The 23,304-nt window shown below is 33.2% G+C and overlaps 2 protein-coding genes across 2 annotated transcripts; one reads left to right on the top strand and one right to left on the bottom strand.

Moving 5' to 3' along the window:
* The first annotated feature begins 11,678 nt into the window (after positions 1-11,678).
* LOC143636243 (receptor-like cytosolic serine/threonine-protein kinase RBK2) lies at positions 11,679-15,893 on the top strand. The gene is made up of 8 exons (XM_077103888.1): positions 11,679-11,751; positions 12,666-13,036; positions 13,772-14,023; positions 14,159-14,313; positions 14,828-14,907; positions 15,002-15,137; positions 15,397-15,546; positions 15,634-15,893. The coding sequence occupies exons 2-8, from the start codon at positions 12,676-12,678 to the stop codon at positions 15,784-15,786; spliced, it is 1,287 nt and encodes a 428-aa protein (XP_076960003.1). The 5' UTR covers positions 11,679-11,751; positions 12,666-12,675; the 3' UTR covers positions 15,787-15,893.
* A 1,351-nt stretch (positions 15,894-17,244) lies between these two features.
* Positions 17,245-20,870, bottom strand: LOC143636242 (uncharacterized). Its single transcript, XM_077103887.1, has 6 exons — positions 20,408-20,870; positions 20,080-20,145; positions 19,887-19,976; positions 18,051-18,222; positions 17,562-17,648; positions 17,245-17,448 (listed from the first exon to the last, which is right to left on the bottom strand). The coding sequence occupies exons 1-6, from the start codon at positions 20,537-20,539 to the stop codon at positions 17,306-17,308; spliced, it is 690 nt and encodes a 229-aa protein (XP_076960002.1). The 5' UTR covers positions 20,540-20,870; the 3' UTR covers positions 17,245-17,305.
* Positions 20,871-23,304: the final 2,434 nt, after the last annotated feature.

The following is a 23,304-nucleotide window of genomic DNA, read 5'->3' as shown; positions in this document are numbered from 1 at the left end:
TTTTGTTTGGCTTTATTGTGTTAATTTGATGTGGTGTTACGAAGCAAGCTTTTATTGAACACAAACCTTGGAAACATTACTAAAACATAAACATAAGCAGATAGATATCAAACCGTCACCTTATATGCTACGTTGGATTTCAATTTTTTTAATTAAAAAATTCATTTCTTTTACAACACTATAAAATCAAAACACACTAAAAAACAATAAACGATATAAAATGTATTTTAGAGAGGGGGCCCCACACCTTCGTCGTTGCACATGCGTATTTTTGGACCCCTTTTCCGAACACCGGCCATTTCAAACCTACATATACACTACAACAAAAGAATTTGATATCACGAACCTATAGCGACATCACCACGCCATACTTCGTTGGCAAGCCTATACCGACGACATGGTTGCTATAGGTTTCACCATCGCATCCCCATTGCTACAAGTGGATTAGGTTGTCGCTATATAGCTAAGCCTTTAGCGACAACGTGGCGTGTAGACAACTCTATTATCAGAAATTTCTATTGTGGGGAGTGTTCACAAGCTCTCCAATGTGGTTGTTAAATGACATACTAGTCCATTGTCATTCAAGATGTAAAAGTAATATATATATATATATATAGGGGTGGGTTAACGTACAATAATGGCTTATCATACATTAGGTACGCGACATTCCTGAGCGTTTGATTAAAAAACGCGCGGTGGCAATATCGTAAATAACCCAACAGTAGTTCGCAATCAAAATTCGTCGATTACAAATCAACTCTGATCCGAATTCGGAACTTGTCGCTCAATCTAATCCAATTTCTAAACTCTAATCACAGCTTAAAGTATGAAATCTCTAAAGTCAAAAACCAAATCAAAATTGAACGTCGCTGAACATCAAGAAATCTTCAAATTGATCAAAAATTGATGATTTAATCAATCGAATTGATGTGTAAGAGGCTTTAGAATCGTCAATCGATTATGGAATTGCAGAACTCAATCGAGCTCTTATTAGGGTTCAAAATATTATGTTTAAACGTTCTGAAACAAAACTGAAAACCTTTAAACCATCTGACCAAAAAAGAGCATCTTTAAACGTTCTAAAACGTTCAATGAAGTTCTGGGTGTTCAAAAAACAATGAACATCTTTAAACGTTCTAATACGTTCTAAGAAGTTCAGGTTGTTAAAAAAAGTTTAGAAATTCTGATAAAGTTTAGAAGTTTTAAGAAGTTCTGGGTGTTCAAAAAAGTTTAGAAGTTCTGATAAAGTTTAGAAGTTCTAAGAAGTTCTGGTTGTTCAGAACTTCTAAAACTATAAAAAAAAACACTTGTAAACATGAAATTGAACACTGAAATCACTTCATATAATCTCATAATCATCAAACAATCGTCAATCGACCGTTAATTTGATCATTGATTCGATCATATTAACAAAATATGGAGCGTCTGCAACTGGGTTTCTGCATAATTCAAAATTGATTAATTGAAACTTCAAATTGATGATTAACTGTACCAATTTCAAAGATTAATTGATCAATTAGTTCAACAATTTCAATTTCAATTGGGCAATTTTATCAACTGACATGTGAGCAACAATTGATGGCTGTGTCAGAAGAAGATGGTGGTCGCGAAGGTGGATGATGGACGGAATCGTTGAACGGCGATGGTGAAGGTGGACGGAATCGACGGGAGAAGAGGTTGACGGAGGTCGGCTCGCGTAATTGTGATTTTAGGATTAGGATTGTTATTGAAGATGGGCGTTCCAGAATGTCGCGTACCTATTGTATGATAAAATAGTTTCCTAAAAATAACCCTCATATATATATGAGGGTTATCCTAAAAATAAGTAGTTTTCTAGGAAGACTAGGAATAAATCATAACCATTGGATCATGTTAATCAATGGTTGAGATTTAAAATTACCAATAACCGATATAGTTTCCTAAAATTATTCTTTCATCATTATAACCGACATAGTTTTCTAAAATTGTTCTTTCACTATCATTTGTAATGCCAAATATCAAAAATTTGTTAGTTATTACTATTACTAAGAAACTCCATATTATTATTTGAACTATACGTCTAAACGTTTAATAGTGTGAACTGTGAATAACTCAATCTTCTAATTTATTGAACTGTTACTCTATAAAAGGTATTTTGGGCCGTGGAAACAACATTCCGTTTTGGATTTACACTTGGGCTGATAAAGTCCAATTAAGCTATGTTGTTTCCATTAATATTGTTTGAACCAGAAGCCTAAAATGTGTGTTAAAAGGAGAATGGGTGCACCAAGATAAGCTTGTTTGGTTTTGGCATTGGAAATCGACCCTAAGCAGTAATGCTGAATTTCAAGAATTTAATATTTGTGAAAAAAAATACTCGATCCTTGCTCCTCCTTTGCCATTCAACATTCCTGGATCTGGGCTGAAGAGCGACTGGCATGTTTACTGTGAGATCGATTCGTTAGGATTGATCTCCCCTGCAATCCGAGCACCTCTTGCAAATTATATTGGAACAATTGGATTTCTTTGAAGATTAGGACTTCCGACGCACAAAAAGCATATATGGGACTAGAAGAATGATAAACAAAAGACTTTACAACCCGTTTTTAACTGAACTTTAGATAAAAGAAAAAAATAGTTTTATATTTTGTTTTAAACTATTTATTTATACTATATATAATATAGGAGTGAGGGACCTCTTAAATTTTAAGAGGTATCACTTTTGTTGCATATTATACAAGTAGCAATGCATATAATTTAAAAAATGTAGGGGTAAAATAGTCTTTGTCTATTAAAAAATAATATACAATAATGGTCCTTCAACTTTAATAAAGTTTTGTCAATATATTAAATACTTACACATTTTCCCCTTAATTAATAACCAACTACCCCACAACATTTTAACGGCTGTAACTTTTTCACACGCTAATATTTTTTCTAAAAAATTACACCATAAAAACGAGCATTTTATTATCTTTAATTTGAGTATCATATTGCTATAGTTTATTAATTTTTAAAAACTAACATGTTACATGATTACCAGTTATTATCGGCAATGGGTCGGACATGTTCGACTAATGGTATTAGAACGGGTTTGGGTTGGAACAAGTTTATACAAAAAGGGTAAATTTAGTTCATGTCGGGATGAGTTTAGATCGAAAGGGTTCTTGTCAAAACGAGGTTCGGGTTAACACATTTTCGGGTCGGAACATGTCCGTCAAAAAGGATTTTGTTAAAAGTAGTTTATTTGAAATTATTGTACATTTCATATTTGCTTCTTGCTTGTCGCCACCTGTTATGCGCGTCCAAGCATCAGTGACGTGGATGACATTGTTTATACATATCGGGTTGCTCGCGTATAGCCATTATGTGGCGCGCTTACTGGCACCGGTTACACGCCCGATGCCACGTTAAACGCCTACCACCGTCGGGTTACGCACGTACCGTTGCGAGGTTACAAACGTACTAACACCGGTTATATTTGTGCATACACCGCTGCATCGCGCGAACAACTGGCTAGTATATGATTTATGAGCATGTATTTTTGCTTTGTAAGTTATTTATTACAATCGATTTCTAAAATTAGTCTTGTCAATTAACTAATTAAATGAGTAGTTGGTATAAAATCATTATTAATAGTTAAAAAAAAAAAATAGTATCCCCCCCCCCGTTTCAAAAGAAAAAAAAAGTTTGTATGTAGTAAGTTATTGTGGAGAACCAACATCCACTCACGTACCCGGTGACTATCCATTAATGGGCCATCCCACCCATTATTATTATTATTATTATTATTATTATTATTATTATTATTATTATTATTATTATTATACCAACCACTTAATTAGGTTAAATTGTTTCTTTTAATAGATTAAATCACTTTTCCGAGATAGAAAACACAACACGTAATTCTTATATGTTGTATCGTTTGTCACGTAATTCTTAGCTTCGGATGCTATGGACCTTTTGAATAGAGTTCAGAAAGTCATGAATAGTAACTTATCGGCTCATAAGAATCGAAACTTTGTTTTTAGTAGGATTGAGTTTGCTATAAAAAACGGGGTTGCGGCGCAGCTTGTTTTCCGCTTACATGCCATTTCATTGTAAATCGTTTGGTTGTTTTTAATATTAAATAATAACAAGGAGGTCAAAAACTAGTCAAAACATCCTTTTATAATAAATTGTTTAGTTACAACTTACAAGGCATGTTCTTAATGAAAGATTGACATGATACAGTAAAAATAACTTAACAACATAACAAAAACAAATCTTCAAACTTTTGTTTGATGAAGTTTTAAAGAAATAAGGTTATCAATCAAAGGTAGATGGAGAAAGAGAGTGAATGTGAAAGAAAGGTATGTGTGTAATAAGTATAATGATGACGCTTTAGATCCATATATTCTTAGACTTCAAGATGAAGGACCACTCACAACCATCCAAAGCTTTCTTTCAAATGTAAGGTAAGTATTTATAACTTATAAGGTAGAATAGTATTTTATTCATAGATATATATATATATATATATATATATATATATATAATCTTTAGATTGGTAAAAAATGATTATGTATAAATGGAAGATCAAACTATTTAAGTATGTGGTAAACTAATTCTCATTTTTGTGAGGTGGTACGATGATTTGAGTGTAGAACATGAGGTCAATAGTTCAGTCTATGTACACTACAACCTTTTGTTGTAAAAATATATGTTAATAATAACTATAACTATTTCAAATATTTTTTTAACAGCCAACGAATCCTCTAAATGAGTTACTGGCTAAATTCATGACATCGGGATATACTCACATTCAATCCTAGGAAAACCCTCACCTAAGGCCAACACCCGTGAACACTCGCCCGAAAACACGACAGCGTGGTGAGATAAAATCTGTTCAGTTCACGGATCAAACTAGCGAACGCCACCTTAATCGCCTAGTCTCTCATTATCATCCGGTACAACCAAAACTAAATGGTGAGAAAAAAAATCAAAACTAAATCACATGAAACAACAAATCTCTCTTTTACTGCTTCATCAGCTCACTTGTAACTTCACCCTGTGACAGATAAATGCTCGTTTCTCAATCAAATCCAAAAATATCAGGTGGATTGACCTTCCAATAGGTTATAAATTTTTTTGTTGTGCATTTAGTCAGGCGCTTTAGTGGAACTTAGCTAAATAGCTAGTTGATAGGATTGTTGTACATGTTTGTTAAACGAACATATTAAGAATATATTTGGATTTCAATTCCCCTCAATTCAAATTCCTATTGAAATGTTCAGAGTTCAAATCCAATTCCTTCAAATTCCAAATCCTATGCAAATTCCAATTCCAATCCATTACATTTCATGAAACGAACGCGCCCTTAAGATCTATTATTTGTATTTATGCTACAAACACATTTTCAGTTAAGGAGATAGTTGGTAAATAAATTTTATCAGTGTTCAATATATGAATTCTTTACATACAATTCTGTACACAATATGTGTATTTAGGGAGTAGGTTCCTTCTAAGGTAAAGCCAAAGCATAAATAATACAGAGAAAATTCTCAATAAACTTTTGATATAAATCGAACGAATTAATCATTACAAGAAATGTCTTATTTATAGACACTTATGATCCGGCTCGTCAAGACCTATTTGTTCGTTAGTTGTGGGCCTCACAACTCCATTCCTGGCCAAGTTATGCCAGTTTTTATTTTGAATCTTTTATTTGTCATGTTTCTCTGTCTAGTTGGTCCAAATAAGAGTTTTGTCAATTGTAGGGCAGTGTTAGTTGGTTCAAACAAAAGTTTTGTCAATTGTAGGGTAGTGTTTGTTATACAGGATTAGCATGCGAAAGTGAATGAACCATTGTGAGGCAATGAAAGAAAAGACTATGCTAATTAATTGGTCAATCGAAATCGAATCACCTATCACACAAGAAATTTCAAACACATCGAAACCCTACTTATTTTTCATTTTATTCTCTCTTTCACATACCCTACATTCCCAACACCACTACCACCACAACCTAGCCGCCTCAACCGTAGTCACCGCCACCACAACCAACACTGACACTACCACTACCAACATTGCCACTATCGCCGCCACCATCCTCACCACTTGACCACCATCATCGCCACCGCCACCACCACCACCACTACCATCGCCATGTCCATTTTCTTTAGTATTATGGGAATTCTTCATCTATTCACATAGGTTGGTTAATTAAACAAGTCAATAGAACGATAATGATAAATGCTCTTTATCCATTCAGTTTCCTTGTCTGTTTCATCTCTTCCGTTCATTCGATTAGCTCATAGTAAACAGAAAAGAGAATTTATCATCACCTTTAACTATGTGAATTAAAGTGTCTCTAAAAAAAGTAATTTGCCCAATAAGATTTACCACGTGTATGAGCTTACTATTATAGGAAACTACAAGTCAGACAATCTAGTGATAAAAATGATCAATTTAGATCTAGATAAACAAGAAACAAGATAAATATTATTTTTTTAATAACAAAAACATGACTAGAAAATATAAAAGTTATCGGGCTAACATGCAAACGTTAGGTAAATGATTTACCTTTGATATTAGTTGATGCCATAGCCCATACGAAGAACAATATCATTGCAGGTAATTTTCCTAGATTGTATCGCATGTGATATGTTGCAAAACAACAATAATCATTTATTACGTATAATTATGATCTTTTTATCATTTTGGGTCAATATATTTACAATTTAAAAGATCATACATATCAATATTTTCAATGAATTAATTCAAGCATGAAGTAATCTTCCTCTAGAGCTCTAAACATAGAATAGTCTTTATTAGATCTTCCTCTAGTCAATCCAATCACATTCCCTAATGCCACATGTAAAACGGTTTAAAGCTAACTTGCATAGTGATATGTATGATCTTGGTCAATGTGGGACTACGGGTGAGCAGAATTAAAGATTTTGAAGTTAGTTAAAAGAAAATTAAGAACTTCAAGGGTACATATATTTGTCATTAGTTGAAAGTTGCTTTAAACTGTCGTTTTAAGCTTCTGGTTTTCTCAGTACAACTGGTGATAGTTTAGGGGGTGAAGATAAAACTTTGCCTTGAAAGTTCTACAGCGATGAAGATCAGGTTGTTATAATCAAAATCTAGGGCTTGGAACCACTAATTCAATTCTCTCTTATTACTCACTCGTTTCTGATTAATTCGCCTTTCTTAATTCTGTAATAACCCTAAATCAATTTCTTGAAATAGTGATTGAATAATACCACTTCGTTTATGGCTTAGTGTTCTTCGTTGTTAACTATGATTTGAATTCTTCATTATTGTTAACACATTAGACACCTTGTAACCATCATCAGCAAAAAACATATAACTATTTAAAACTGGGGTTTAAATTGTATGATACCCGGAATTGCTAAATAAATTTGACATTAAACGAGCTCGATCTCAAGCTACATACACGAGCTTGATCAGGCTTGTGATCCTAAACACTCATATAATTTATTTAAGTATAACATTCTTCAAATAATATAATATGGTTTTACCGTTCTGCCGTTACCCCCTAAGTCAAATTCCACACCTCAAACTCAAATGGCAATTTGATGAATCATCACACATGCGTTTTAAAGTGTGTGGGCGGGGGACAAGGGAAGGGAAGGGGGGGGGGGGGGTTGAAGGTAATTTGACATTTAACTATGCAAATGACTGTTTGATTAAATTCGAGTTTTTATTCATCATCCTAACACATGAATATATTTTATGCACACATGAATTCGCTCATAACATCATGATTCTTATCTTTCTTTTATTCTTCGTTAAATCAAATTATTTAATCACACATAAATTAATATAAAAATGGAAAAAAAAATTGAAAAACTTATATTTAATAGCTTTATATTAGTTTTTGTGGGTGGAATACTCTTGGGACTTGGATGGTAGTTATTTTGGATGGAAGTTTGGCCAGATTTTTGCATAACTTAACTGAAAGTCAATATAGCATAAGCATCCAACTTTGACCGATCAATTAGTCAGTTTGAGACTGGTGGCTTATGACAGTGAGTGATTAATGTTTACATTATTTATTTATTAATTACTAGTTGAACTTGTTTGAATCAATATAATGTAAACTCTACTAATGTATATGCAATATTTAAACTGTTTTCAAAATACTTTATAATTCTCTATATATTTCTATTAGTATGTCATGTATACACTACGGAGGTTCACACGGGGTGCCTACATGGCTCAAATGATGCTCCATGCATAAACACCGAGCATCCCATCCTCTCCTCATGCGTGACGGGGTGCGCATGAGGGCCACTGCGTAACTCACCCATGTTTCCCATTTTATGACCCCATTACTCACAAGTCACAATCTCACTCAATCATATTATTTTTCCTTTTATATATTCATTTCTTTTATGTATTTAAATAATTTAAACATATGAAATGGTAGGGAGTGAAGTATAACATGAGTTGAGTGGTGAGGTTGAATGTTGAAGGAAAAACTGAAATAACGCGCTCTGACGTGGTGAATGATGAAGAGTAAGAAAATATGTGTGATAGCTAACAGGTGTTTGATTTTGATGCTTGACTTCTTTTTTTAAAACGACCAATTAAGTAACGCCGGGTACTCCGTACGCGGCCCCCATTGGCTAAAGGTAGCCCGAGCCGGCCACTAGTCCGGACGGACGGAGCCCCTAGCGGTCCACCTATTAAGGGATTCACCAGATAAAACCTGACCCCCACGCTCGTCAAATGGCACGACAACGAGGAGCCGGTAAAACCGATTGAGATCAGGACTCGAACCCTGGCAAGCCAGAGTCATCCCTCATATCTCTCATATAAATTGGTGATAGTGAGGTTTGAACTCCCTCCTCACACATCCGATTTATGATGCTTGACTTCTTTTATCTTCCAAATATCATATATGGTGTTATTAAAAAAAGAATAATCCTACAATAATCAAATTAACTACTTAAAACCTCTTTTATTTAATTCACTTGGAGAGAGAGTTACATCATTTGATTTCCCTTTGTAAGACACACACGTGTATGGTACGTGTGTATATATTTTGTGCGTGTATCTAATATAATATTAATTAAATAAATAACTAGAGTAATAGTCACTCCACAAATCACAACTCAACCATCATTTTCTTGATTAATTATTAAAGAAGTCCTTTTTGAAACTTGTAATTGCTTCCTAATTCAGAAATCACAACACTTTCTCGCTTCTTTAATTGATTTTTACAAAGAAATCTAGGAGGGTAATTAACTATAACTATTTATCTAGAAATAAATAGTTAGAATTTTGTTTCTGATCGTCAAATTAATAGAATTATTCAAGTTAGTTAAAAACAAATTGTGACACCATATTTTTTGCTTGTAAGAATTGTTAGCATAGTTATTGCGGAGACTTATAGGGAAATCATTTATCATGGATTTTTTATACCACTTACACTTAAACACACTTTACTGTGGAGTTCTTTCCTAATCCACTACTATTATGCTAAAAATATGTTGGTGATATCTTAGGCATGGAGTTCTTTATAGCTCAACAATTCTCCTGTGACAGGATATAACTTGAATTTTCTTAAGGTGTTACAAACACCCCCGACTCATCGTGTTCGATGAGCTTTACCCCACCAAACTAAACATAACAAAATTGGCTCTTATATCATTTGTAACATTCGGCTTCTCCTTACCAACATTTGTGTACGCTTGTCACCAAGGATCTCAAGGATTTGCTCTTATAAGTTAATTGCCCGGATAGAAATTTTATAGGAGATCACCCATCATGGTGCTGAGCATGCTAACTGTGGAGTTCTACTCTAGTCGACATGTTGGTTCAAACAAAATTGAACTATGTAATATTTACCTAAGGTGGTGAACAAATTGTTAAAAAATGACTCCAAAAATGAAAAATTACTCTAGTGGCATGGGACAAACATTCATATAAGATTTTAATCTAGTTTTAAATTTTCCCAAGCTTTGCATCGGAAGAATACATGAAAATATGATTTTTCATCAAATTTGTACACATTCGACTTTATTTATATATAAGTTAATTAATTGACAAATAATGAGTTTGATATTCTCCTTTATTTAGGAGAAAGAGAGTTTTGCAACAAATCAAAGTGTGTCAAAAATTGAATTGAATTTTATAAATATGAAATTTGTTTAAGGTGTTTCTGTTACACAAACTTTTATATCCATAAATAGAAAACGATTTTGAAAAACTTACTCTAGTGGCATGGACGCATGGCATGTGTCAAACTCAGACATCAATACAAGATTTTAATTCAACTTTCAAAATTTCACAAGGCTTGTGTAATTGCAGTGTTTTGAAACCCGGTCGGGTCGGTCGGACCGGTTCGACCGGGACCCGGTCCCTATACTGGGTCGGGTTAGTATATTTGGGCCGCTTTGAAAAACCCGGTCGGTTTTGCCGGTTGACCCGACGGGTGAACCAGTAAAACCAATTTTTTTATTAAATTCAAAATGTAATGTGTATGCCGGGATTCGAACCTAGGACATTTTGAAGATGAAAACTTTTATAATTACCCATGACCCAACCAACCAAGCTTCATTGATATCTTAATTGATCAAACATATATCATATATGTTTAAAAAACAATATATAAATCATAGATAAACATTAAAGTTTGTTATTATTATAATTTTTGGTTATTATTAATTTTTATATGTATATGAATTATATATATATAAGTATATATATGTAAATATATATTTAAATTATTTATTACGTCATCCGAGTCAAACACCGGTCTGTCCTCCCGGGTCGGTCCAACCTTTGACCCGGTAAGGCGTCCGGGTCGACGTCCGGGCCGGATCTGAAAACATAATTGTGTCTGAAATTTAGATTTTATCAACTCCGTACATAGTGATTTCACTTTAATATAAGTTATAGAATTGATAAATAATGGATTTGGTGTTCTCCATGATTATTTTACAATAAATCGAAGTGTGTCAAAATTAAGTTAAGTTGTATGTGATATCAATTTCCAAAGTAGTTATGTTAATACGAAACCTGAAAAGGTAATGAATAAAAGTTTTCACATAGCCGAGTGGACAAACCTTGAAGTTGTATATAAAATTTCTCATGTGTTAATTCCTTAACTATAGGAAATAAGTTATAGCCCAAAAGTGCGTGAAACACCATATTAAACACTTTCACATGTAACCTTGACCATGGTGTTTATTTTACCAAAATTGGTTAGAATAGTAGAATACTAGACACGAGTCAGAGCAGAACATATTTTCTCTTTTAGGAGATTGGCCTATGTTATTACTTCTTCTTTTCCATAATATGAAACACCAAAATTTTTTGTGTTATCTTGGGCATGCAAGTCATTTTAATAAATACAACCACTACTGTGTGAAACATACACGTTCATTTAAAAGTAGACATGAAACTCGCTTTAGAGGATCCGTGTCAAACAACACATTGGTCTGAATCTTTCCACGCTTTAATTTACATTATTGTAATCACGAATTCACGAATTGTGAACATCAATTTGCTATACGTGACATGATCAAAACACTGTACACTAATCGAGTAGTTTTCACTTTAGAAAATACAATAAAACCTACCTTAATTTGCAACAAGCCTTGTTCTCCACCTTACTCCATTTTCACCATTTTCTCTTTCTAAACACTCTTTTCTTTCTTTCTCTCTCATTTGGGGTTTCCCCCCTCCTCTGTTTTGGGACATCTTCACAACACACAAACACAAACACAAAGAATCTTCAGCTTTTTCTTTATGGTATGTCGGTCAAACCCTCTTCATGTTTACTAATTCTTTAACCTCAAATTCAACTTTACACTCTTTATGTTCATGTATCTATATGTGCACACATATATATGCATCATGCTTTTTTACATTTATCCATAATAACAAGTTACTAGCATGTGCTGATGTACATGTGCATGTGTTGTCTCCCTGATGTCATTTTAATGCCTTCCCTCGATTACTGCACCAATTTAATACCTTTTTTGGAAATTTATTAACCCTTTTACTTTTCATGTGATTCCAAAAAAACCCTAATCTAGTTTTATTCCTTGGTATAGCATGTATTTATGTTCCTTATTTTTACAAACTCTTGCCAATTATTTTTAAATTTCTGGTGTTTTTATCTATATGTTTTGATTATGGATTTCCAAGATGTTTATTACTTTAAAATTGGCTAATGAATAGTTAGGTGATTCATGCCATAGTTGTTTTCTCGTGACTATACTATAAAACCGTATCAAACACTTCTGGTCAGTTATGCCTGGTTATAGTAGCTAGGAGAGATAAAGAGATATGATTATGCGGATAAATATAACCGTTTTATGTATGACACTATGACAGTTAAAATAACATGTACAAATGTTTATTCAGTTCTACACTTTAAATTGGACTTGTAACATATATATTCTACGTAACAATGTTCACAAACTTTTATGAATTAAAATACTATATTTAAAAAGCATAGAAATCAAATTAAAGACACACCAAAACATCTTTTTTCCTCCCAAAACTTTTGTCTAAGGTTCATAGGTTGTCTTGTCATGTCTTGATCCAACAAACTGACACCCATCACTTCTATAAAAAGAATGAAAAATTATGTGTCTTTGTTCAATTAAGGATATGGGTTTGTGCACTTTCATATGTTTTTACCATTTATAATATTGCAGATTTGTTGATATGGAGAAGATGAAGGTTGACAGTTATTCTCCCACATGTGTTCTTGAGGATTATTTAAGGGGTTTGGAATCTGATACAGTTTCCTCAAAAGAAAGCACATCTGGAAGTGATCAAGATCATCAAAAGGATTCAAAGTTTTCAAAATGGATGGATTTTGTTCATTTGATTAAAAGCAAATCTAAGAAGTGTTTGCATCCTATTACTAGTGGTTTGCAATTATCAAGAAGATTAAGTAGCAGTTTTAGAGAACAGTTTCCTGTGATTCCACCTTCTCCAATGGTGGATATGAGTTATTTTAAGCCTCATTGGAAGAACTTTACATTCTCACAGTTGCAATCTGCCACTAATAATTTCTCAAATGGTAAGATTTTTGACAATCTTGATTATTTTTTATCTGGATGTGTTTTAATATTTAGGGGTTGAAATTGTGTTCGGTTAGCGGGTTTTGGGTAGGTGGCTTGTAAATTAATTTTAATCGAGTTCTAAACGGGTTGGTGGGTTGTAATAAATGAGTTGACGGGTTGATCTTCTCAACTATATTTTTTTTTCTTTTATTCTAGTTTAAACGGGTTTATGGATCAAGCTGTTTAATTAAACGGGTTAAATTCATGAGCCTGCCCGGACACCGTCTGATAACGATCCATTTAATTAAACCGGGTTAATTAGGTCAACCCGAACGACCCGTTTATTTACTGATAAGTGGGTTAAAAAATCAACCTGAATGCCACCTGTGTTAATTAAATTGGTTAAAACAGGTCAACCTGTATACAAACCGTTTAATTAAACGAGTCCTAAACATGGCCTTTTTTTATTAAACGGGTTTAACTTGTCAACCCGAACATGGCCTGTTAACTTTAATGGGTTTAACATGTCGACCCGAAGATTTCCCGCTTAATAAATCAGTTAAACAGACCAACCCGAACAAGACCTGTTGTGTCTGTGTTTTGGGTTGTATCCGGAATCGCCACACCTAATTTTACTTATTAGTTCTTGACATAACAAGAATTTACCAAATACCATGTTTTATTAAAATTACAGGATTATTTGATTCTAACTATTATACATCACATAATTAATCACATTACAAATTTTATAGAAAACATGATTGGAAAAGGAGGTTATGCTGAGGTGTACAAAGGAGTTTTTAAAAATGGCCAACTTGTTGCTGTGAAACAACTCACACGAGGCCCGATCGATGAACGAACCGCGAGCTTTCTATCCGAGCTAGGCATCATGGCTCATGTGAACCATCCGAACACAGCCAAATTAATCGGTTATGGTGTTGATGGAGGGTTACATCTTGTTCTTGAGTTGTCTCCCAATGGTAGTTTAGCTTCATGGCTTCATGGTTAGTAATAATTATAACTTCTAAATTATTATAATTGTGGGCCCAGACCGGCCCGTTAATTATTGTTTCTTGATATTAAAGTGTAAGGGAGTAAAGGGTTAAAGCTTAAATTTGAATTATACAATTTTGTGACAGCTTTGAAGGAGAAATTAGATTGGGACATTAGGTATAAAGTTGCTTTAGGGACAGGTGAAGGTTTGCTTTATTTACATGAGGGATGTCAAAGGAGAATCATTCATAGAGATATTAAGGCTGCAAATATATTGCTTACAAAGGATTTTGAGCCTCAAGTAAGTAAAGCCTTATTTTCATTTGTTGGTGTGTTTGTGACAGAACAGAAACACAAAATAAAAAACATACTATTTAGAGAACATAATCAGTAAATGACAGTTTTTGGAAAATCATCTTAAGGTCAAAATTGAGACTTTGTGTGAGGGAAATTGGATCCAAAAGTCAACGTCTGGCCCATTGCAGTCGGCCCTTTTCTAGCCCATTATTTCGTTAATAGTTAGTTAGTTAACATACCGGTTTGGAATTTTGGATTTGTATTTTGGTTAACTAATTTGTACAACTTAAATAATCAAAATATAAATATATAATAAATTGAGAAAAATGGTAAAAACAGCATAATCCTTTGTTATTATTATTTAAAACACAAACTGTTCAATTATTCTATTTGGTCCTCATCATTACATTCATTAAGTCACAAACTTTAGTCTAAAAGTAGAAAAATATGTGACTATCAGTGTGTGATTTTTTAAGTTTTGTACACAAACAGTCAAATAGCAACCATTATCATTTCAGATTTGTGATTTCGGGCTAGCGAAATGGCTGCCCGAGCATTGGACACATCATACGGTTTCAAGATTCGAAGGCACATTCGGGTTTGTACATTTCATTACTGTTTGTAAAGTTTGTATAGCTGTATCATACTAGTATTGTGATTATTAAATTTCATAATTTTACTATTTTGTGTAGATATCTAGCTCCAGAGTATTTGATGCACGGAATCGTTGATGAAAAGACTGATGTTTTTGCCTTTGGTGTACTTTTGTTGGAGCTTATTAGCGGTCGTAGAGCTCTCGATTATTCCCAACAAAGTCTTGTTTTATGGGTATTGTTCGTCACTTCGTCCTCTATTTAACCCGCAAAGGGGTGGCATTATGGGCTGGGTTGGGTGGGTTGAATAACGGGTCAAAATATGTAAACTTTTATATTTGTTTGAAACAAGTCAAAGTTGGGTTGACTAGAAACATTTGACCCGTTTGGCATGATCAAAAAAGTAGTTCAACTTGACCTGTTTTCTGTTCATCTAACTTTTTGACACGGTTTGAAATATTAATTTTAAAGGAACATTTGGTTTACTTAAACAGGCAAAACCGTTGCTGAGAAAGAATAATGTTAGAGAGCTCGTTGATCCTGCGATCGTTGATCATTGTAACACCCGACAATTGCATTTAACGGTTTTGGCTGCTTCTTTATGCATACAGCAATCATCCATTCGACGCCCTGATATGAACCAGGCATGTATAATATAATCTTTCAGATGAAGCTTGACTTGTATCAAGCAGCATTTAACCATGTTTAACCGCGGTATAATGTATATACAGGTTTTACAGATCCTAAAAGGTGAATATGGTGGATGGGAATTCGCGATGCAAAATTGTAGACGTCGGTCGTCATTGAAGAAACGTTATGAAGAGCTTTTTAGCATGGAAAATTACGGTACGGTCACTTCACAAAACCCAAATCATGATGGTTGATTAGGTTTTGTTATATTAAAGTTGTAACTATCTAGACAATTTATGAGTCATGTTTGTGAAATTTTGAAGTAGAAATGTTGTATTATGTTCACATGTATAATTACTTTTAGTTCAATTGTAAAAATATATATATGTATTGTTGTTTTAAGAATGAAAACAAAGGTTGTTGGTGGATCCAACAACATTTATATGATGAAGAGTATTTGTATTGTCATGTGACTTTTAATATCTTATGAAGAACCTAAAACAAGATCATTTTTGAGAAAATTGGGAGTATAGGATAAAGACAATCAGTGAGTTAGAAATACCTTCCTTGAATGTTGAATAGCATATATTTATCAGGCTAACTATTCCAAGAGTTTCTACTATTCCAGGGGTAAAAAGATACTGTAAAGTTAACTTAAAGTATACTCTAAAAATTGTTATTAAGAATGAACTCGCAAGCTTACTTGCAAAGATAGAATGAGTACTTTTTATTTACAAGGTTTTCTCAAGTTTAAGTTATATAAAAAAAAAAAAAAAATCCAAACGCGTGAGTGTATTGCAAAGATATCTTCACCATTGGTCTGTCTTCAGTTGTTCACACGTTTTAAACGCGTTTTGCGTATTAGTAAAACATATTTTGTAACATATTCTTGTACATTTATTATCCGGTCAACTGTTGTTATTCACTTCCCTTAATTAGTAGCTAGTTTTGCTCCTGTAATTATGTTATTACAGTAAAGTCTGTAGGCCATCTGATCTAATTGTATCCGGTACAACTGATTCTTCTTGGACACCATAATGATCAATCACAAGAAGTAAAATAAAGAACAAGATAAAACTATGAATGTGATAGTAACTTGATAAACAAACTTCTTATTCCACAATAATCAGTATGTACAATCGTAATGTCACAAGCCTTAAATAGATAATGAAGTGTTGCGTTGGATGGGAGGTGACGGTTTTGTGATAACCGTCCCAAACGATTATTCGTGACCAACTAACATCTCCTATAATCACAGAGATTATCTCAATCTACAAGTTGTTTGTTGGCCAAAGGCCCAAACATTAATCCCGCAAGCCCAATTCGACCAGTAGAAACCTCAATATAAAAATTTATATGTTAAACAGAACAAAAGAATTCATTTACCAGTAGGAACCTCAATAGAAACTTCATCAGAAAGTTACCACTACTCTGTGTTGGTACTTAGTGCCAAGCATTATTACCACTTAACTAAGTTACTACTGCTTAATAGTTAATTGCCACTTTATCATATTCTTTATTTCAGAAATTGTTTTAAAAGCTACTAACTTGTTAGGTTTGCCCCTTGAATTGAAAGCATTATATGGATCCCAACATTCGAATAAACACGCAATTGAATTTTAACAAGAATAAGATGATAGCATTTATTCGATACCAAATTTATGAGAAAATATTCAACTAACAATGGGACTGATCTTTATTTGATTCAGATACATGATTAATGAATGATGATCACTTAATCGAGAATATTAATTAAATAAATTCTTGTTTTCTTTAGTAAGTCCACTCTTTCGGGAGAAATATTTCAGGTGAAGAACTTCGGTTTTGAGAGATGACACATGTTGGGCTCGACACATCCCTGTTCTTCTTAGGTCTAATCTGATCGCATTCTAATCCCATCACATTATTGTTATGCTCTGAAATAACCAGAAAAAACATGCGACGTTAATGGTACGGTAATGAATGGAGATTATTTACAAAAGGTTAATATTAGATATATAAGATTCAAATAAAACCAATATATGTGTACCTTGAGGCTTGATTTGCAAGCCTAATTCGTGTACGTTGAGGTTCAAAGCTTTTACAACACGAGATGGAAGGAGAATGGGAGCAATTGCTGAAAATAACCATCAAAGATATGTTCAGTTTAAAATTGGTTATTTAAGACATACAATACTGACTCTGGTTGGGACACCAAAAAAAAAAATTTCTGTTGTATATTATTTTTTTACAGCCTGTTTTATATTATTTAAGCAATTAATTCGGATATAATGATTAAAAAATATAAATATGATTAAAGTTTATACTTAATATATAATAAGTATAGGATGTGTTCATTACAACAGTCTTTTAAATAAAACATAATCGAAACTGAGCTCCTTATTAGTAAACGAGACGACTTTGTGACTTAAAAGTTATTAGTATATAATTTCTAGCGATTTAAAAGCTCTCTTTAGTTTAATATGGTTCTAAAGAAACAATTATGACATATCGTGATGATATCGAGACAAGAATTTACCTGGTTTTCTAGGTTTTTCGGCTTCGGTTCCTGCTGTACGAGGAAGAAAAACTCCTGTACCACAAGATCTTTGGCCAGAAACTAGAAACATAGCTTGCATACCAGGTCCTCCAGCTGCCCAATTTGTGGAATACTTGGTCTTTTGATCCGGTTTTGAATAATTCTTCCAATGCTAGCAACACAAAATAAAACTATTTAACATTTACACCAAAATTCGAGTTCATATTCTTTTTGAACAAGCAACTCCATATATAAATTACTATGTACAATGTAAACGGTCTAAATCAACTTTCTTTACACAACAAACAAACTAAGACGCGATTCTTTTAAAATAACTAAGACCATTCCTAGTCCAATGCCACAAACACCAGCCGCTTGTGACAAGGACTAGGCTTTGCCCCTTTGGCATGAGCGCTCACAAACGGAGATGTGGGCCCATTCACTCACAATTATAAATAAACTAGCTACGTGCCCGCGCGATGCGGCGAGGTATGCACGCAAGCATGACATCGGATGCGTAACCGGTGTTACTGTCTCTGTATGTGCGTGACTTCATAATAATACGCGCGTAACCCGACGATATTATACTCGTATTGCGGCATTGGAATCTTAACCGGTGTTAGTAAGCACGTCACACAACGATTGTGCACGCTCAGTCAGGTGTTGGTGCGCACTTAACGCTACATTGAACTCGTCTTGACCCGCAACCCGTTCCGCTTGATAATTTTCTAACTGAAATTCGTTATGACTCGACTCCTTTCAACCCAAACCCGTCCTGACCCAAACCAAATTAACTTTTTTTGTATCGACTCATTCCAACCTTAACCTTTTAGACCCATGACCCGAACGACCGAACCCGCCCGATTCGTTTGCCGATCTTTAATAGTAATCACGTAACAAGTTAAGTTTTTGAATGAAAAAAGTATAGCAATACCATACTCAAATTAAAGAGAATAAAATAGTCGTTTTTATGGTATAATGTTTTAAAAAAATTTTAGCATGTGAAAAAGTTATAAACGTTTAAACGTCGTCGGGGTAGTTGGTTTAAAATAAGGGGTATATATGTAACTATTATATAAATTAACAAAATGTGATTAAAGTTAAAGGACCAAACTTGTATTTATTTTTGAATAAATTAAAAATAAACCATAAAATTTTGCTAAAAGACAAAATTGTCAAAATACAAAATTGCCCCTAAAATGTCTTAATTTTATGCATTATACTTTGTACTAAAAATAACAAGTTTGGTACCTCTTAAAATTTAAGAGGTCCCTCACTCATGCTTTATATATAGTATAGATATAGATAAATAAAAAGTATGTATAATTGTATAGACATTGTACACACACGATACTATAAAAGTGCATTGATAATTTGATGCCAACTTCATGTAGTAACTGGTCAATGAGATTCTGGAATCTGGAATCTTTCACATTCTATATTGTGCTATAACATAATTGGAAGAATTCAGAATCTTTCAACTTATGGTGCTGATTTATTTATATTTGATTTCATACTTATTAACACAATTTGCAAGTTGCAACACACCGGCTAAACGACAGTTAAAAATGATATGAATATACGTTATTTTATATTCTTAAATACCCTAACAAATTTTTAGGTTGGATGTATAAATCTCGTCAGTTAACAAGTTGACTATTTTATACAAGAGTTGACATCATGACTGCTATATTTGATAGAATTCTCACAATAAATGCTAGATTATATATTATCATCACTTATTCTAATCACCCAATTAGAAGTTTTTATATGAATTCTCTCTCCATGCTTTGTGCATGTGTGTTACAAATTAATATCGTGTACAAATATAATTACCGGTGGTGGTGACGCCAGAAGAGGAGGTTGTGCCCGCGACTTCCGGCCCGGCGGAGGTTGATGTCTGTGCTTATAGTTATAATTGCTCTCCTGTTAATATTAACAGCATATAAGCCCACAACCTGTAAGGCGTCCGGTTTGATGTCTAGTCTGGTTTTGAAAACATTGAAAACAAAACTAAAAGTGTGCTTACCGTATAATTAAAACGAAGATCGTCTTCTCCAAATGCTTCCAATTCGCCATTGACAACGCTCCGTCGCTGTTATTGTTTCAGTTATCATACATTAGCGCGATTTATTTAAATCAAACTAATATTCGCCTAATTAAAATCTATCTATACGAACTCAAATGATTAAATGTAATCACTGCTTTTCAGTTTTATATTTTTAACTTAGTATTATTATGCATATATGACGATAATTCAAATATTAATTCAATTACATTAAATTCAAACATAAATCCAAAAGCGTATTCAAAAAAATAAATCAAACATAAATCAAATCCGAAAGAGCGTGTAATACCTTTGAAAATAAGCGATACTCGTCTTGTCCGGAATCTCCACATGCTTCGGTATCATCATTGAGAATGCAAGTAGGAAGCCATGGCAATCCTGAGTCATGAAACTCGACGATTTGATGCGCTTGTTGAGCCATAATCGATGTGTTTATGCGATTGGAGACGGTGAATTTGGGAGAAGAGAAGTTAGAGGGAATGTGGATTTCCAACTCTAGACCTGCAATGTAACTACTTATAGTTGCCACCCTTTATATATGAGTATGAGAATTTGAGGAAAGAAGGCTGTTGTTTATATAGTGACACACAGACACTGTTCCTTTATTTTCTCCGGAAATTATTATTTTTTGTATTCAAGTTTTAAACAACTTTCCATAATTGTCCTTATGTATATTTTTTAATTATTGTTTTTTTCTTTTTGTTATCTACAACTTTAAACCAAAAGTTGGTAATCTAATGGTCCTTCACCAAGTAGAAGGGTCAATTAAGTTTGACCAGATTGAACTCCGATCGGTCAAACCGAAAAAATGTTTATTACGCCGGTTCGATTATAAGTTGATGGACAGGACATAAATGAACTAGACATAGCACACAAATTTTTGAACCATGACGGTTGGTTGAAGCTAAATAGTAGTGTCAATTTGCTTGCAAACTCATGAGTTGGACTTAAATGAATCGACAAATTTTTTAAGGGATCATAAAAAATAATCGTCACGATTGGGTTATTTCTTTGTTAGCAAACAAGTTTTTTAGACCAGGTGAAACGAAATGTGTTTATAACTTGCTACGTTCTAACTTAATGTTGTCCAAAATGTGTTTTAATATTTAATTATTTACAATTTACTAAATTATTTATTTACTTAATGACAACTTTATTAATAATACATTTCTTTTAGCATTGTATTTTACACATTAATCTTTACAATTTGTAGAAAGTTGATACAACTTAGACAATCATTTTCTCAACAGTTTCGACTGGCTATAAAGTATAAACATAAACAACCCACCGCATCCTAAATTTATTCTCAATCAACTAATTCAACTATTCAGTTTCTGTTCATACTCATGTCTAATTTTATTTTGATAGGTATAATATGCTAAAACTGGTAAGGGTAGAATTGTAATTTTAGAGATAATGAAGTAAATAGAAAGGAGTGTGGGGGATATGGATAGGTTGGTTTTGGGTTGGGTGAACCTCTTCACGTTTTTTAAATAAAAACGTTAATTTCACAGTTAATTTCCTCACGTATGGTTGTTTCTATCCTTTCCATTATTGTAGCTAACACATTAATTATGTTTCATCTGTTTTTTTTATTCTTAAACTACCCTTTTAGTTGTAAAGCCAAAAGGTTTATGTCTTTTTTATACAAATAGTTTAATAAAAAAAAGTTGTTATATCTAGTGAACGAACTCATAAGCAGTTGTATATTATAGTTTCTGCCATAAATCAGGAAATAAAAATGTAGGTTTGCTCGATACGTAACGGGTAATTACCCAGTAGAAACCCGACGGGTATGTATAAGATTTCTAATTATAATTAATGGTGAGGCGCGTAATAAAACTTTTAACAATACTCGTTTGTTTCTAACAAAGATACAATTTATAAAATAAAATATTATTTTGTATAACCAACTTCAATTCGATTTCTAATTTCATCACCAAAATTTGAAAGTCATTAAGTTGGTTATATGATCATTGTAAAACATTTCCTTTAGGGGTAACCAACCAAGTATGTAATGTTTATTTAGGTAAACAAATTCAAGGAACATAGAACTGATGTATGCACATGATAGTTGATACATGGTTGAGATCAAACTAACAGCCTACAAGTGTTCCTTCTCCTTCACAACCACCCACAACAACACCCACCCAACAACACCTTCAAAAGGTTTGGTTTAGTAAAGTGGAGCCCACAAGATATATTTATAACATGGATATAATAAGGTAGGCTTCCTATATTTCAACTTCTCATTCATATGACCATTACTAAATATAAAGCTAACTCACCCACTTTTCAAAACTAAAATATGTCATAAAATTTGTTGTTATTTCCTGAATGATTTATCGGAAATTTTTAGTGGGGAACCATGTGTGGTAAACGATATCACCGACTGATCAACTTTCACCTTTGAATGTTATAGGTGGATCACTGTGACTATATCATTAACAGATTAGTGACGATCATTCACCAACGGCCACTGATGAACCAATCTGTTTATCAACAACACAACTCAGCCTGAACACTAGAAAAATCGAAAAGGATATTTGATAACTTAGGCTTATCCTTGAAGGGCTCAATTGACAAAGAATGATACGGGACCGGGTTGGATCTGAAAAGCATTGGGCCAACCAAAATAACCACACAAAGTTGATGGCTTATTAGGCTTTTTATTTTATTAGAGCATAAAGGCTGACCCAAGCCCAGCTACATCGTTTTATAAAGAAGTTCTCACGAGGGTAATTGATAAAAAAATAATATATAATAATTAAAAAAAATACTAAAAAGTAAAAACGATAAACTTATCATACATTGTTTAAGAAGCAGTCGTTATACTGTAATGTTTAAAACAAGTATATATAGTTATTTTCGTTCTTGAAATTAATTTTTAATTGTTATCAATTAACTAATAAAGGGTAATGAATGATTTTAGGAATTTAGTTGGTTTCAAATTATGAGAATTAAGTGGGAGTGACAAGTGACAAAACATTGTAAGTTTTTTAAGATAGTATAGGTTAGAGAAATTATGAAATTATCAGCTAACTTCTGAGTATAATTCTATTCACGGTTGTTCATGAATTTTGAAGTGTTGTGCGACTGATAAAACATGCCTGAAGAATATCTGACACATGCTCTGCAACGACGATAGCTACGTATATTATTATGAAATGGTTGTATTTTTCTTTC

Source organism: Bidens hawaiensis, unplaced genomic scaffold (genome assembly GCF_021521415.1).
Source record: "Bidens hawaiensis isolate Kalapana, Puna unplaced genomic scaffold, B.hawaiensis_p1.1 tig00007840_1, whole genome shotgun sequence".
Classification (NCBI taxonomy): Eukaryota; Viridiplantae; Streptophyta; class Magnoliopsida; order Asterales; family Asteraceae; genus Bidens; species Bidens hawaiensis.
This window is presented reverse-complemented; position numbering and strand designations above follow the sequence as displayed.